This window comes from Zootoca vivipara, chromosome 3 (genome assembly GCF_965207765.1).
Source record: "Zootoca vivipara chromosome 3, rZooViv2.hap1.1, whole genome shotgun sequence".
Classification (NCBI taxonomy): domain Eukaryota; kingdom Metazoa; phylum Chordata; class Lepidosauria; order Squamata; family Lacertidae; genus Zootoca; species Zootoca vivipara.
Genome location: NC_142586.1, coordinates 88001686 through 88019845, shown reverse-complemented (window position 1 = coordinate 88019845; position 18160 = coordinate 88001686). Strand labels below are relative to the sequence as shown.

Sequence of the window (18160 nt, the reverse complement as noted above, 5' to 3'; positions counted from 1 at the left end):
TACAGTAATTGCTTTAAAAATGTTTTTAATAGTAGCTACCTTTATATGTTTTTTAATTGCAATTAGTTTTAGAATATTTTAACTCTTTTAGAATGCTTTTGATTTCTTTGTTTTTAAATTGGTTATCTGTTTGCTGCCCTGGGCTCCTTGGGGAGGAAGGGTGTATTATTATTATTATTATTAATCTGTTATAATATGGAATTCTAAGGCCTGGAGGCATTTATTTATTTATTTAAGCAATTTATCTACCTCTTAGCCACAATAGTCTCAAAGCAGTTTAGAAGGATACAATACAATTGCTTTCTTTGTGCTTAAATTGTGCATTTGTTTGCTACGCTGGGCTCCTTGTAAAGGAAAGATGAGGTTTAAGTTCAATTATAAATAAAAAAATGAATAAATAAGCTGTTACAATAGCCTATATGGGATCTGAAAGCCTGGAGACATTTGTTTGTTTGTTTACTTAAATAATTTACATTGCTATCTACAATAGTCTCCAAGCAGTTCAGAAGGACGCAATACAAAAAGTAAAAACCCTTGGATAGTTCAAATAAAAGCTTAATATCATTTGTTTTATGATATGAACAGTTTTAGTATCATCATTTATTTAATTTATTTAAAGCATTTCTATATTGCTTCCTGCTGCAAAAGGAATCTTAAGTAAACAAACAGATCATGACAAAATATCAAACAGATACAAATACACTAAAGGCTGACATTCAAGGCGGGCATACTTTACAGAAATACAAGATATTTTCTTTAACATTATAAAAGAAAAAATTTGTAAAAGAGAGTCCTTGGAGCACCCTACAATTATTGGTTTTTTTTTTAAAAAAATTTATTAAAGATTTATTGAATTACAAAGGTATTTTGTATTTTAACATGTACCATTTTTGCAAATCAGTTTCATTTGTTAAGACACTAAGAAGAAATAGGGAAAATGAGGTAGATAGGGAATGGAAGGGTGGGTGGGGGTGAGAGTAGGCCACGATGTTTATGTTTTGCTTAATATATGTAGGGCTTGATGTCAGCTTTGTTTGTGTTGGTACTCCTTTATTCGCTTGTGTTCTTTTGATGGTGAGAGAAATTGGGGTTGGCCAAGGGTGTGGTTATTCATTTGTGATTGGCTATGATGGTCTTTGTTTTCATGTGTGAGTGGTGTGGGTGGGTATTTTTGGGTCAGGTTAGCCATACTGATTTGTATGCTGGCGGTATTTTTTTTGTCATTATCTTGTTGGGCTGTGTGTGTGATAAAGGGGAACCATACCGGGGTGAAGGCATCCTCTTCTATTTGTCCCTGTGCCAGTTTCAGCTTGTTGGTTAGTTTTTCTAGTAAGGCTGTTTCCCATACTACTTGGTACCATTGGTCCATGCTTACTCCTAGAGCACCCCACAGTTGCCTAACCTTGACTCCCATAGGTTCAGGTCGGGGGTCACAAGCAAGAGACTTCAGCCAGGTGATAGACTAGAGGCAAAACAGCGGCCTGTGGGCCTGATCTTTATTGTTGCAACAAGACTTTCCACTACCGCAAAGACAAAGCAGCCAGAAGCCCCGATCAATTGTTACATCAGGTTTTTAAAAGTTTCCCAAACCTTCCCATAATGCATTTCCAGAAGCATCAGCAAGATATCATAGATATGTCACAGAACAGGTGTGGTCTTAGGTAGAACCTGAGATCCAGGTATGCCCCTGTCAATCAAATAATGTACAGTCTTTCACATTTACTCCATCACAGTACAAAGGAAAGTATTTATAGTTGCTTGGTCCCTGAGACAAGTCAAATGTACCCCTTTGTCTTGTCCGGTCTTCATCCCACTATGGGATGGGTATGCATTGTGACTGAGATGGTAATCTGTCTGACACTCTTGGGGCAGGATCAGGGCCAGATTTAGGTTTGATGAGGTCCTAAGCTACTGAAGGTAATGGGGCCCTTTATATGTCCAGCTGTCCTTTGTCAACAACAAATTGTCACTGTTTTTTTGTATTGAATATATGCTATATGATAATTTATGGACCTAATAGGTATATAAAGCTATTTGCACATGTTGCCATGTAACCAGTCCATGCAGAATGTAGGCACCCTATATATAGAAATGAGCAAACCAGTGATATTTTAGGGAGCAGGCTAGCATAGGAGCCTACACAACACAAAACACTCTTGCTGTATGTAGGTTTTATTTTATTTGTTTTTTATCTTATACAGTATTTTAGAAATGTACATCCAGGTTTTTTTTCCTTTACTTTTTTGGGGGGGCCCCCAAGAGAGTGGGGCCCTAAGCTATAGCTTGTTTAACTTATACGTATATCCTGGCGCAGGATATCACCTGTTATGGCTCCTTGGGAAGGCCCTGGGACATGACTGTACATCTCAGGGATTATGATGGGCTCACTCACCCCTCCCCTTATACCACACTTCCATGGGCCCTAAATGCCATTGGAACTGAGAAGATTGATACGAGTGATTTCTTAGGAATTTTTCCCTTTGAGCCAGTACGTAGATACATTTTCCCCTTTGAGCCAGTACATAGATACATTTATCAGCTGCATTTGGTATTGACACTTTCCCTGCTTTCTTTTGTTAAAATAAAACCTACATACAGTAAGAGTGTTTTGTGTTGTGTAGGCTTCTATGATGTAAGTAACTTGGGGCTCAGCCCGGGAGTCCGAACTCCTGCAAACTGGGCTGAGCTTCCCTTGCAGAGGCAATGCGTTTGCAGATATATTGCTGTTCATTTTCTTGACATTAGGGGCTGCCGTCAGGGTTCTGGAGTTTCTGATTCGGCAGACACTTTGTGAACGGAGTTTTGAACCTAAATGAATGAGGTTTGGGTAATGTGCAGCGAAGACGCCTTGTCCTTGCCTCGTGGTGAGGCAAGGCTCGGGTGTGAATGTGTGTGTGGGGGCAGTCTCTCAGCCTCTCGCGTCCAATTTCCCTGTAACACATTAGAAATGAAAACCAAATGCAAAAATATGACAAAAATTCCAACATTATTAATGACTCAGCAAAAAGAAGAAAGAAACAACTTACACCCACATTCCTCTCCACAAAAAGTTCTTTTCTTGTTACGAGCCATCTTCATTTTGACCGAAAACTGGTGTGGAAATCTTTTAAAAATGCATTTATTCAACAACACTATAAATCTGGTTGCTTTATCAAACAAAAGCAAGTCCAAGAGAAAGTTTTATCCTGGTGCCTAGGGGTGCAAAAGGCAACTGAGTACTTTAATAATGTTATTTTTTTGTTTGTAGCGTATTCCCTTAACACCCAGACCTGGCTATTGTCAAGGGACAAGAACGCTGGGTGAAATGGCGCTACTGGCCTGACCATTTAGGGTTATCCTGTCTTTTGGTTTCTGGCTTCCGGGGAAGCTGCTGTTGTGCCACAACAATAAATTTAGCTCATTGACAACAGCAATAAATCTGTCCTGAATTGTTTGACTTCCTTAATCACTAGCCCAGTTTCATGAAGCCACGGTGCTGACACACAGTGTTGTATATTTGATGCAGAGTTGCGTCCCAAATAGTCAGTATTTCATTATATCCTGTGAGGCATTTTTACAGTCTGACGTCTAACTTGTTTTCATTCTATGTCACAATAAATCATGGCTCCTTAGGATTCTCTGATCTGCCACCCTTCTCAACCCTCCCGCTACATGGATATTTGCCCAGCAGAGACATACAGTACAACTTAAACATGGGTAGGCAAACTAAGGCCTGGGGGCTGGATCTGGCCCAATCGCCTTCTAAATCCGGCCCGAGGACGGTCCGGGAATCAGCATGTTTTTACATGAGTAGAATGTGCCCTTTTATTTAAAATGCATCTCTGGGTTATTTGTGGGGCCTGCCTGGTGTTTTTACATGAGTAGAATGTGTGCTTTTATTTGAAAAATGCATCTCTGGGTTATTTGAGGGGCATAGGAATTCGTTCTTTTCTTCTTTCAAAATATAGTCCGGCCCCCCACAAGGTCTGAGGGACGGTGGACCGGCCCACAGCTTAAAAAGTTTGCTGACCCCTGAGCTAAAACATACAGTTAAAACTCTCTGTTCTCAAACCCAAATAAAGATTGTTTGTCACAATAATGTTTCAACTTTTTTTATTTTTAAAGGAACAAGTCTTTTTATCTTTTTATTATTTGTATTTTGTCATGTGCAAGTAACATGAAATGTTCTCATCTCACTTATCTACCGGTACCTGGCTGGCTTTTATTTACCATATTTCATTAATAATAATAATAATAATGGTAATAATGATGATGATGTTATTTATATGCTGCCCATCTGACTGGGTAGCCCTAGCTACTCTGGGTAGCTCCCAACAAAATGTTAAAAACACAAAAAACATCAACATCAATTTATACATCTTTTTAAAGATATGTCCAAGGTATTTGGATTTTAAAGCTAGAAGATTAATATATATATATATATAATCCAGAAAACAGATCTTTAGCTGTTAGAGACAGCCCTGTATTGGGACATTTTTAATGTTTGATTGTGTTTTTCTCTGTGTTGGAAGCTGCCCAGAGTGGCTGGGGCAACCCAGTCAGATGGGTAAGGTTTAAATAATAAAAATATTACTAAAATTATTAGAGGGATGGGAAACCCATGACCCTCCAACTCCCATCAGCCCCAGACAGCATGGCCAATGAGCAAAGATGATGAGAGTTGTAATTCATCAGTACCTGAAGGACCACGTCCCTGGGTTAAATAGTGTAATCCTATGCATATCTACGCAGAAGCAAGAGCTACTGAATTCAGTGGGACTTACTCCTAGTTAAGCAGAGACATCACCTTGCCGACAAAGGTCCGTATAGTTAAAGCTATGGTTTTCCCAGTAGTGATGTATGGAAATGAGAGCTGGACCATAAAGAAGGCTGATCGCCGAAGAATTGCTGCTTTTGAATTATGGTGCTGGAGGAGACTCTTGAGAGTCCCATGGACTGCAAGAAGATCAAACCTATCCATTCTTAAGGAAATCAGCCCTGAGTGCTCACTGGAAGGACAGATCGTGAAGCTGAGGCTCCAATACTTTGGCCACCTCATGAGAAGAGAGGAATCTTTGGAAAAGACCATAATGTTGGGAAAGATTGAGGGCACTAGGAGAAGGGGACGACAGAGGAAAAGATGGTTGGACAGTGTTCTCGAAGCTACGAACATGAGTTTGACCAAACTGCGGGAGGCAGTGCAAGACAGGAGTGCCTGGCGTGCTATGGTCCATGGGGTCACGGAGAGTCGGACACGACTAAACGACTAAACAACAACAAGCATGTGCATGATCACAGCTGAAGTCTGAAAGACTCCCTGGAAGGAGGACCAGGACAAAGAACCTTCCTCGGCATTATTTGGATCCAGTGAAATAATAATAATAATAATAATAATAATAATAATAATAATAATATGCCACCCATCTCACTGGGTTGCCTTAGCTACTCTGGGTGACTTCCAGCAGCACAGCAAAACATCAAATACAGTATTAAAAATATCTATAGTTTTTACTGAACATCTATAGTTAGTTTCATTCTGGGCCCACAGATACTGGTTCATTAGAATGGAGCAGCTTTTCCTTTCCATCTGGCTTGTTTGATTAGAGATTGGCTTTGCCCCTCATTCCACATTTCAGCTAGGAAATACTGTATGTGGGAACTATATCTGGGTTAGTGGCACGGGATATGATGGCATAGTTGCTGTCACTTACCGGGCTGGGCTTGGCCAGCTTGCTTGAATCATCCTCACTGACTCCTCTGTGGTTTACATTCAGTGTGGCACATTCGCAGTGTGGCATGGATGTGGCTTCCCTGAAGCTCATCCGGTAACATTTGAATAACAGATTGCTTTTAGAAGCCTAGGAGCCATAATCAAGTTATGATCAAGTCCAAACAAGAAGCACTTCTTTTTAATGAGGGCTGGGCTCCTTCCAAGTGTTGTAAAATGAGATACTCACTCATTAAATTTATTAGAAACATCCATTTTAAAAAATGGATTTAGTCTTGATAATTTCTGGCAAAAGCCAGACTCTTCAGGTCAAAAATGAAATGGCACACAGTTTATTTTTATTTTTATTTATTTTTGTTTCAACTATGTCAGACCAACATGGCTACCTACCTGTAACATGTACAGCTGCTGTTAGTAATGCAAAATCTATGCATTTGGGGAGGGGAAAACAATAATAATAATAATGTAGATTTCTTACCTACCCTCCACTATGTGGTTCCAGGCTGGGTTACAACAATTAAAATCCTTGGGGTTACAACAGGATTCATAGAATTGTAGAGTCGGAAGGGATCACAAGGGTCATCTAGTCCAACACCCTGCAATGCAGGAATCTTTTTGCTCAACACGGGGCTCAAACCAACGACCCTGAGATTATGAGTCTCGTGCTCTACCAGCTGAGCTATCCCAGGAACTGATACTTGAGATTAACATAGTCAAGAGTTTGGGGACGCCGGTGGGAGTTTGGAACTGAGTATTAAAACAACCAGCAGCTAAATTAGAACACATGCTTAATAAATCAAAGCACCAGTCTCCTTCACTTTGCTTTTCCTTTAAAATATTCTTCTTGGCTATATTTTATGGAAAAATTGAATATTTTAAGGATTAGCAGTCACATTCTATTTATTTATGATTTACAGAACTGTAATTTTTGTGGGGATGTTCTCGATTTGTGTGCGAGCTTTTGCTCGTTGCACAGATGCCCTTTACTCAGTAACAGCCACACTCCCTCCCCAAACTGACCTCTATAGGCTCTTTCCAGTATAGGTCTGTTAGCTTGTTCCACTCACTGCAATATAATTGTAGGGTGGGTTGGAAACTGGGCTAGTAATACCTATGATTTAACCAAATGTGATCTCAGTAGCACCTGCCAGCCAGCAGTTTAAAAGTACTCCTTGCACAGCCTAGAATTTTCTTCAGGATATCCTTATTGTATGAATGTTCAACATCATTGGAGGTACTTATTTCCCTGGCAGGGCATGGGCGGGTAATTTATCCTTACAACAACCCAGTGGGGTAGGCGATGGTGACTGGCCCAAGATCACTCTGTGGGCTGAGTAAGAACTTGAGCTGAGGTCTCCTCCCCAGTCCTAGGCTGGATCTAGACACATCAAAGAAGCGTTTTGATTAAATGCACTGTACCTCTGGTACCTCTGGTTAAGAAATTAATTCGTTCCGGAGGTCCGTTCTTAACCTGAAACTGTTCTTAACCTGAAGCACCACTTTAGCTAATGGGGCCTCCTGCTGCCGCCACGCCGCCAGAGCACGATTTCTGTTCTCATCCTGAAGCAAAGTTCTTAACCCGAGGTACTATTTCTGGGTTAGCGGAGTCTGTAACCTGAAGCGTTTGTAACCTGAAGCGTTTGTAACCCGAGGTACCACTATAAGCTCATACAGGGAAATCCGGCTGGGAAAGACAGGACTCCACAGCGCCATCTGGTGTCACAGTGATATATTGCATATACAATGCATATAAAACACTTTTTCTTTACCAATCTAGCTGAGTCACTAGTCCAGCCCTCTTAACTACCATGCTGCACTGCTTTGTTCTCTGGAAAGTAAATACACCTCTTGCTTTTTTAAATTTCATACCTAGGTTGTGATGGTTGGAAAGAGACGGTTTGCAGTTCAGGCCATGATGGCTCTGCTTTGCCTCCACAGTCAGAGGCAGTAATGCTTCTGAATACCAGTTGCTAGAAGCCAAAGGAGGGGTGGGGATCAGAACTTACTTGCAGGTTTCCCATAGGCATCCTATGAGAACAGGATGCTGAACTAGATGGGCCATTGGCCTGATCCAGACAGGCTCCTCTTCTATTTCCCATGAGATGTCTGATTTGTCCACAGTGACACCGTTACATCCCATGTGTGGATTACTGAAAGGCACTCTACGTGGAACCGCTTTTGAAAAGTCCTCAGAAACTTCCACTGGCTCAAAGAGCGGCAGCCAGATTGTTGACTGGGGCTGGTTAGAGCGAGCTTGTTACAACAGCCCTGCTAGATAGTTCCCGGGCACAAGCCAAAGTGTTGTTTATAACCTATAGAGCAATGGCTTAGGTCCAAGTGATATGAAAAACCCACATTCACACAGATGAAACTCCCTGGGTTTTGAGATCTTCATAGGAGGCCCTTCTCTCAGACCCACCACCTTCACAGGTGGGGACATGGGAGAGGGCCTTCTCGGTGGCAGCTCCCACAATTTGGAACTCCCTCCCTAGAGAAGACAGACTGGTTCTCTCCTTGCTGTTGTTCTGCTGGCAGGTAAATATTTTCTTATACCAACAGGCTTTGGAGAACTGACTGATTTGAATGAAATGGTTGGTGCTGTGCTATTTTTATTGTCGGCTAATTATCTGTAAGTTTTTAGCATATGAGAGAGAGAGAGAGAGAGAGAGAGAGAGAGAGAGAGAGAGAGAGAGATAATTGTATCAGTGTTTAATTGTTTTTAATGGTTGCTTCCCGACCCCAGCAATGTTTTTAGCTGTTCTTATTTTTATCTTGATATTCTTATGATTATTCCTATGAGGATCGCTTACTCTGCCAAACCACTCGCTGGTTCTGTATACTTATGAAATAAGTTCATCTTTCTGCAAATCCAGCTAGCTTCTAAGACATATCATCGAAAAATAACTTAGTTTAGTCATTAATGCTCCCTGTACTCTTTTAATTCACTTCTTGACCTTTCACATTATTTCCCATAGGTGCACATTGCATTGAGGAAGGCTTTCCTCTTCAGGAGGAAGCTAGAACGAAATATCCCAGTCTCTGTAGGGACAAATCCTGTCAGGTTCCCCTGCCCACCTCTGCCATGCCTCTTTTGCCTTTCCTGCACCCATGGAGGAAGAAGAAGAGGAGTCGTCTGTGGCCTCCGTGCGAAATTGGAACCTCTCAGAAGCCCATCAGTCTTAGCCAGCAGAATTACCACACTTTGCTGGAGGAATGCTTTAAGAAAGGAAGCCTGTTTGAGGACGAGTTCTTCCCAGCCGATATTAGGTCCATTGGAAAGGGGCCGTTGCTCCAGAAACTACCTCCAAGGTTGCTGTGGAAAAGACCACTGGTAAATGATGGAAATTTACATAAAGTGTTGGTTTAGAGAACTGCACGCCACATTCTCAGAGGGATTGGATGGGTGGCCTGTGGCTCATGGGTAAAACACATGCCTTGCGCTTAGAAAGCATGAATCAGTCTGCATTTGACAACACCTAAGACACATAGGGATGGCTAAGCAAACAGTAGCATTTTCTGCTCTTCTTTCTGTTGGAATTCTCTGACATCCCTACTTTGCACACGAAGGGAGCACTTTGTACAGAACTGCCGTTAGGCTACAGGGTGTTATTCTCACAGTGGTTTTACAGGCCTTGTTTCCTATTGAATGGCATACCGTCCAACATCCTGCTGATCAAAATTGGGAGGCTCGGTTTTTGGTCCCGAGCTCTCGTGGAAGGTAACTGACTCATGCCAAAAATATGGGACATTCTGGCATCCAATCAGAAGCTGGGATGGCTTCTGTAATTCTGGGACAACCAGCTCAAATGGGGAAGGTTGAGGGGTATGACATGGATGTATGAAACCTTCTGGCTTGGCAATTCCTTTTAAGACGGCTGTTTTCTTTTAACCTTTCAGGAACTGCATAGGACCCCAGTGTTTTACGCTTCAAACAAAAAAAGGCTTGCTCTGTGCCAAGGAGTGATAGGTAAGGACCTTTGTCTGTGTGTCGCTTTGGTGCACAAGTATCTCCTGGAATCCTAAACCCACTTACTAGGGAGTAAACCCCATTGAACACAGGAAGATCTGCTTCCAAACAAATATGCACTGGATTACTCCTTGGGTTTTCTGCTGTATTTTGTACAACATTGCCCGTTTTCATGTAGACCCCCCCCCAGCCCTCCTACCTGAGACACTAGATCAGGCATAGGCAACCTTGGCTCTCCAGATGTTTTGGAACTACAACTCCCATGATCCCTAGCTAACAGGGCCAGTGGTCAGGGATCATGGGAGTTGTAGTTCCAAAACATCTGGAGAGCCAAGGTTGCCTATGCCTGCACTAGATTGAACATCAGACCTCGATCCATAAGCAGCTAGACAGAACCAGCAGAGCTAATCTAACAATACAATCTCTACATTTGTTGTTTTTGTTTATATTTTATGCATGATGGAATAAAATGAATTTAAAGGGGGGAAACCCCTTCACTCATGCCCTGTTGGGTTCCAGGCCAAACATTTCAACACAGATATTTGCATGGATGGAAACTGTGCGGGCAGAATAAAATTTTAGGTACTGGCACATAATTCCAAAGTGCTCTGTTTCATGGAAGGTTTGCTCCCTAATCTAATTTTAAGTGCAATAAAGAAGTGGCGAAATCACCCTTGAATGTGAAATCAGGTCTACGTTATAAGGCAGGCACCAAAACAAGCCTGTTCTAAATTACCCAGTTACATGCTAACAATATAGGTAATAAATATGCAAACTTATATTGATTAAGTTCTCTGAAATAGGTTTGTATTTTATTCTGGTTTTATACTTGCTTTTAATGTTTGGATAGCTTTGTAAGTTGCTTTGGGTCATGCCTTATGAAATTAAAAAAGATGAATAAATGTTAACAATAATGTTAACAATGCAGTTATTTTATGTTGTCATATTTTGCATAGACGACTGCTGGTTTCTGGCTGCCGTGGAAGCGTTATCATTTCATCCAGATATCTTGTGTCAGGTCGTGCCCACGAACCAAAGCTTTGAGAGGAAGAAGTATGCTGGGATATTCCATTTCAAGGTATGCAGGAGCTCCTGTTTGAAGCATTTTCAAGCCCACACCCTGGTGGCGCAGCTGGGGCTTGTAGGATCCAAGCTCTTCTGTTCTTGTTTTGCTCTTTTTGTCTCTGGCCTGCTTCTCTCAGTCATCCATCTATCACACTGAAGCAGCAAGTCGGAAAAATCTCCTCATGCTTTCCTAAAGCACCAGCTGATGGGCCGGTGATGACTCAGCATGAAGGCATGTCAGGGCTAGAGCTGAGTCATGGCTTCAGTCCTCTCTTTGAGAATGGCCTCTTAGAAACGTGATCACCCGCTGAAGAAAATTCACGCCCTCTTTTCTTTCCCAGTTCTGGCATTTTGGTGAATGGGTTGATGTGGTGGTCGATGACCGACTGCCAGTGAACGAAGCTGGCCAGCTTGTTTTTCTCACTTCCGTTTATAAGAACCTGTACTGGGGAGCTCTTCTGGAAAAGGCTTATGCCAAGTAAGTGGGCCTTCTTGCATTCCACATTGAATCTCGCTATGAAATGACCTGTTCCTCCTCCTTGTCTCATCCCTTCGTGACTTGATTGCAGGGATGGGCAACCTTTCCCAACTCAAGGGCTGCATTCCCCTCTGGGCAACCTCCCAAGGGCCACAGGCATAAAGGTGGGCGGAGCCAGCATGAAAAGTGGGCGGAACAACGAATGTCAATTTTATCTTTGTACAGTAGGCCAGTTTCCACACCCACCCACCCTCTCTATCTTCCATTCAGATAAGCAGCAAGCATGATCAGAGTTCAAGGATGCATTCCATCCAGGCAAAAAACACCCAAGGAGGGCCGCATAGGGGTGGTGGAGGGCCGCACTTGGCCCCTGGGTCTAAGGTTCCCCATCTCTGCCCTACTGCAATAATCAATAGAGTACCATACAGTGGTACCTCGGTTTAAGAACACAATTGGTTCCGGAAGTCTGTTCATAAACTGAAGCGTTCATAAACTGAAGCGAACTTTCCCATTGAAAGTAATGGAAAGTGGATTAATCCGTTCCAGACAGGTCCGCGGAGTACTCAACCTGAAGCGTACTTAACCCGAAGCATGGGTGTAATTGGTTCCGGAAGTCTGTTCATAAACTGAAGCATTCATAAACTGAAGCGAACTTTCCCATTGAAAATAATGGAAAGTGAATTAATCCGTTCCAGATAGGATAGGTCCACGGCATTCGTAAACTGCAAATTCGTAAACCGAGGTGTTCGTAAACCGAGGTTCCACTGTATATGCTTGGCATATTTTTTTTCTTGACAGGCTGTGTGGCTCTTATGAAGATCTGCAGATTGGGCAAGTGTCAGAAGCTCTGGTGGACTTCACAGGTGGAGTTACTATGACGATCAAGCTGTCTGAAGCTCCGCCTGACCTCTGGGATATCATGACAAGAGCAAACTACAGCAGATCTCTGATGGGTTGCCAGACACAGCCAGCCAGGAGAGTGGCAGAAAGGGTCAGTTTATGTGGGGAGAGGTGTTTCTGAGGTGCTGGAGCCACATAAGGTTTTGTAGATCAAAACCATCACTCTGAATTGGGCCCAGAAACTATGTGGGGGTCAATACAGTTACACCAAGATCGTATTAAATGTTCAGACCATCCTGCCCCAGTCAGCAACTGAGGTGCTGATTTTTTCACCAGCTGCAGTTTCTGAAGTATCTTCAAAGGCAGCCCCATGTATAGCACATTATATTAATGCAACCTAGAGATTACCCAGTGAGCTTCTATGCCAAGCAGGGATACGAACCCATCTGTCCTGAGCCATGACTACGTTGGGTTTCGTTTTGCTGATATCAGAATGGGAAACAGATTTGGCCCTTTCCCAGAGAGAATTCCCTCCTATACACATTACCCTGTTTCTCCAAAAATAAGACGTAGCCATAAAATAAGCCATAGCAGGATTTTTAACCATTCAAGGAATATAAGCCATACCCCGAAAATAAGCCATAGTGATAGGCAGTTTAACCTTGTAATAAAAAAAAAAAGACATCCCCTGAAAAGAAGCCATAGTGGGGTTTTTTTGGTTTTTTTTTTGAGGAAAAATAAATACAAGACTGTCTTATTTTCGGAGAAACATGGCACTACTGTACTTTTCCGTGTATAAGACACCCCCTCTTTTTTTGGGACTCCAAATAGAGAAAAGGGGGGGGAGATTGCCCAGACTTGTTGGGCTTTTGGGGGGGTTGCCAAAAATCGCTCACCCACAGGAACGCAACAGCCAATCGAACGCACATCGGCGAAGCCACCAATTGTCTGCAAGCTTGCCGAAAGCAAGCACCAATCACCTGCCCAATTGCCGCAGCAGCCAATAGCCAGCGGACCTTGCAGCACCCACCAATCACCCGCAAAAACGGACAATATCCTGCCTCCAGCAGCCACCAATCGCCTGTCCCACCTCTCCACTATCCGTGTATAAGACGACCCCAAGTTTTTAGCACAATATTTTAATAAAATAACCTAGTCTTATACATGGAAAAATATGGTAAATCCCCCCTAATAGAGAATATGGCTCTACCAAATCTTAATTGCTATTGTTCCAATATAGTGCACACAAACTCTCTTTTTCAACCATTTTTTTGTCCACCTTCTCTTAACCTAATTCAATTAGTCAGTTCTATCATATAATCAGTTCCATCATACAAGCCATATGTCACACCATACTTAGCAGCAAATCAATGGGAGGTGGAGAAGGGCATTTCTGATTCTGGTGTATCATCAGTTTCACTGCTGTTAACAGATGGATTGCCATTCTCCTTTACTATACTGAAGGTACTCCAATATCACTACTGGTCTCTAGAAATATTTTGATGAGTCTACTAAAACAGACTCCCTAAAAGCTTTCAGCATTGGGCAGTCCCACTTAACATGATATATATATTTGCTTTCGGGAATATGTCTTGCAGAAGCACCTAAAACGATTTCACTTAAATATGAAGCTTCCCTTTTGACCCTGAGTCTTTCATGTTGACAGAAGGAAGTGTCTCTCCATAGCACGCACCATCTTGTAAAGCATCTCTTTCTGTGCCTCACCTCGATGTTCTGTTGTTTTTCTTTCCTGAATACTTTTCTTTATATGGAAGGTGAGTCACCCCCCCTAACGTCAAAATAGACAAAGCAGGAAGTTTGCTGAGGTGTTTAGCGCAAACTGAGTGGCATTTACAGTAAGCCCAACGCAAACCACTCCTGTTGTTGCTTTGTTGTTGTTTAGTCGTTTAGTCGTGTCCGACTCTTCGTGACCCCATAGACCATAGCACGCCAGGCACTCCTGTCTTCCACTGCCTCCCGCAGTTTGGTCAAACTCATGTTCGTAGCTTCGAGAACACTGTCCAACCATCTCGTCCTCTGTCGTCCCCTTCTCCTAGTGCCCTCAATCTTTCCCAACATCAGGGTCTTTTCCAGGGAGTCTTCTCTTCTCATGAGGTGGCCAAAGTATTGGAGCCTCAGCTTCACGATCTGTCCTTCCAGTGAGCACTCAGGGCTGATTTCCTTAAGAATGGATAGGTTTGATCTTCTTGCAGTCCATGGGACTCTCAAGAGTCTCCTCCAGCACCATAATTCAAAAGCATCAATTCTTCGGCAATCAGCCTTCTTTATGGTCCAGCTCTCACTTCCATACATCACTACTGGGAAAACCATAGCTTTGTTGTTGCTTTAGTTTTCTGATATACTATATCCCTGCGTATAAGACTACTTTTTAACCCAGGAAAATCTTCTCAAAAGCCGGGGGTCGTCTTATACTCTGGGTCGTATTTCATATACGGTGAGTATATCCCCAACTCTATATTTTAACTGGAAAAGTTGGGGGTCATCTTTTACGCCCAGTCGTCTTATACGCCGGAATATACGGTATATCATTCATATACTGAGTAGCATAAAAATGGTCTAAATAAAGAAAAATTATTTGATTTGCAAATGGGCCCAACAGGGTTGGCGCTCCCTGGTTTACAGCCTAGCTAAATGGTTTTATGCCCTTCTCTCCAGCAAAGAACAGTCCTGTCGAATGGATTAGTGCGTGGCCATGCATACACTGTGACTGGCATTCGAAAAGTAAGTTCCACTTTTTTCCCCTTGTAGTTTCCGCTATTGTTTTATAATCCTCACCATCATCATCAACAACATTATTTTAGGTTGAAGCCTCTGCACTATTCTCCCATTGCTGCACGCCAATGCAATGCCTGTAACTAGTGCTTTTATCTGGGGGTACGCAGGGGTACACAGGCCGAGACCCTACCTGCCTGCGGACTGTCTTGCCAGAGTGGTGCATGCTCTGGTTATCTCCCGCTTGGATTACTGCAATGCGCTCTACGTGGGGTTACCTTTGAAGGTGACCCAGAAACTACAACTAATCCAGAATGCGGCAGCTAGACTAGTGACTGGGAGCGGCCGCCAGGACCACATAACACCGGTCCTGGGAGATCTACACTGGCTCCCAGTACGTTTCCGAGCATAATTCAAAGTGTTGGTACTGACCTTTAAAAGCCCTAAACGGCCTTGGTCCTGTATACCTGAAGGAGCGTCTCCACCCCCACCATTCAGCCCGGACACTGAGATCCAGCACCGAGGGCCTTCTGCCGGTTCCCTCATTGCGAGAAGTGAGGTTACAGGGAACCAGACAGAGGGCCTTCTCGGTAGTGGCACCCATCCTGTGGAACGCCCTCCTAGCAGATGTCAAGGCAATAAGTAACTATTTTACTTTTAGAAGACAACTGAAAGCTGCCCTGTTTAGGGAAGTTTTTAATTTTTAATTCTGTACTGTTTTAATATTCGGTTGGAAGCCGCCCAGAGTGGCTGGGGAAACCCAGCCAGATGGGCGGGGTATAAATAATAAATTATTATTATTATATACCCCTAAACATTTTGTGAATCTAAGTTCGGCCTCATTGAGGGGCAGTATTTTAATATGAGTAGGAAAGTGAGAGTACTCCTAAACATTTTTTAAAAAGAAAACAAGCATTGCCTGTAACATTTTGTAGCTGTAGGTGAAATTGAACAATGGCACCCTGGGTGGACCGGGAAACCCCTGAGCCTTGTGGCATCCTCTGATAGCCCTTCAAACTGGGCACTGTAAAGTAGGACACGGGGCCACCCTATCACGAGGGTGGTTCTCGGTCCTCAGGAGTAGCAGGTATATGGCAGAGGTGACAGCTCAGGGTGTGTGTGTGTGGGGGGGAGAGAAAGTCTGAATGGTGCAGCTGCTCTGTCTGAACATGAATGCCACTGATCTTAGATCAGCCTTCCCCAGCCGGCCCTCCAGATGATTTGGCCTCCAGCTCTCAACATCTGGAGGGCACCAGGTTGGGGAAGGCAGATCTACAGTCTCATAACACCTTGGACAAAGGCAGGGCTGTAGGGTACATTTGACACACACTTCTGCCCTTGCCTTTTTAAATATTATCAGGCCTTATTGAAGATGATGAGCGCATCAGAATGGTTTCTTTTTCCATGAGCTGTGCTTCCTTCTAATGGCATGAATAAAACATAGAGGATAATAGCTGGGCCCGTGTGTAAATCAAAGGCTGTAATTGATTCATGAGGCTCTGCTGACAGCGAGGCTCACACGAGCATGCTAAGCGGAGCCGGGTTTAAAGCTGAAAGCAGGTCTGTGGAAAGGGGAGGGTTTAGGAGTTCAGTGTTTTCTTCCATAAAATGCACCAGAAGGTGACCCAGGGCCGTCTTAAGTGCCCCTGGCGCTGTGGTGCGCCGGATCCCTCTGGCGCCCCCCGCCCCGTTTCCCAGCGTAGTGGGTGGGTGCTGCGCGCAGCGCGGCTGCCACAGGCACTGCTGCGTGGCAGGCGGGCAGGCACAGCGCAGTTGCCGTGGGTGCAGCTGCGTGGTGGACCGGCCAGTGGCCGTAGGGCCGGCCCTGAGGTGGCCTGTCTCTGGTCTAGGCACCTTTTAACTCTTGCCACTTGCATGTTTAACCCCGGTTGGGGAAATGCTGATAAAATCCGCTGCTTTTAATTAACAATCATGTACAAACAAATGTTCTTTTTACAGCTGGGGTGGGGAACTTGTGGCCCCCATGTGCTGTTGAACTGTAACGGCCATCATCCCAAACCATTGTTAAATACTTTTTCCCCTGTTAAGCAAGCCGCCCCAGAGGAATGAGTGCATTAGCAATCGCTCTGTTGCATAGCATTGAGTTTTGTGTTGTTTTGTTGTACAGTATCGATTTTTCACTCCACGTTGGTAGTTTGAGATGTCCAGAGTATTTTGTTTTACTTTGGGCACCCTGTATGAGCTCTTTTGGGAGAGGGGCAGGGGGAGTAGGACCATATTTTTATTGTTCAATCTCTCAGCAGCTTTCGATAGCCTTGGCTATGCTCCCCTCCTGGATTGCCTGTATGGAATAGGCATGGGAGACACTGTATTGCAGTGGTACCTTTACTACCTGTGTGGTCCAGTCCAGAAAGTAGTATTAGGGGAGTCCTCTTGGACTCCCTGGCAATTGTTCTATTTTGTCTCCAATGCATCTCCATTGAAAACGGTCACTGGGATTTTTAAAATGTTCGTTTAATGTCAGAGGAAAAGGCACTGTCTTGGAGGGACCAGGTTGCTGAGCACCTCGTAGGCCAAAATTGGCTCCTTGAATTGTACCTGCAATGTTTTTATATGTCACCCGAGCAGCTGGGAAAGGAGGCTGTAACCCCGGTTAAGGCAATCTGTTTCTTGTTTCTGTACAGGTGACTTGCAAACACGGACCCGAGAATTTAGTGAGACTGAGAAACCCCTGGGGGAAAGTTGAATGGAAAGGAGATTGGAGTGACAGGTGCGTTTCTGAGAAGAAAAAAAAAAAGAGGTTATGGTTTATAGAGATGAACCCACAACGCCACCTGCAGGCAGATACTGATCCCAACAATTGCATGAGATGTGAATAGGGTGCTGTAACACCGAGAAGGGCAAGCCAAGTGGACAGAGTTGAACTGATTTATTTTATTTCGACAATTTATTTACCACTTAATTACAGTTGCCTCTAAGACTGGTACAGGAGACTCAATTCAATAAAATTAAAAATGAGTTAAAACTACAAAATAAGAAAATATACCAAAACATTCCTGAATGTTCAAGGGAAGCGCCATAGCTTGGTAGTATGGTGTCTGCTTTGCATGCAGAAGGTCAAAGGTTCAAATTCTGGCATCTACAGGCAGGATTAGAAATGTTTCTTGCCTGAAATCCTGGAGAACTGCTGCTGTTCTCTGTGAGCAGCATTGAGCTAGATGGGTAAGGTAATGTAAATTTAGCTAGTTACAGGTAGGTAGCCGTGTTGGTCTGAGTCGAAACAAAATAAAAAAATTCCTTCAGTAGCACCTTAAAGACCAACTAAGTTTTAATTTTGGTATGAGCTTTCGTGTGCATGCACACAAAAGCTCGTACCAAAATTAAAACTTAGTTGGTCTTTAAGGTGCTA

At 43.4% G+C, this 18160-nt stretch overlaps 1 protein-coding gene across 1 annotated transcript in view; it reads left to right on the top strand.

Moving 5' to 3' along the window:
• Window positions 1-18160, top strand: part of LOC118082688 (calpain-14) — a 48626-nt gene that overhangs the window by 2430 nt on the left and 28036 nt on the right. Inside the window, exons 2-8 of the mRNA XM_060272963.2 lie at window positions 8683-9038; window positions 9605-9674; window positions 10631-10752; window positions 11081-11217; window positions 12016-12208; window positions 14734-14799; window positions 17436-17521. Of these exons, the coding sequence (XP_060128946.1) occupies window positions 8790-9038; window positions 9605-9674; window positions 10631-10752; window positions 11081-11217; window positions 12016-12208; window positions 14734-14799; window positions 17436-17521 (923 nt within the window). The 5' untranslated portion in view covers window positions 8683-8789. The remainder of the gene's footprint in view (window positions 1-8682; window positions 9039-9604; window positions 9675-10630; window positions 10753-11080; window positions 11218-12015; window positions 12209-14733; window positions 14800-17435; window positions 17522-18160) is intronic.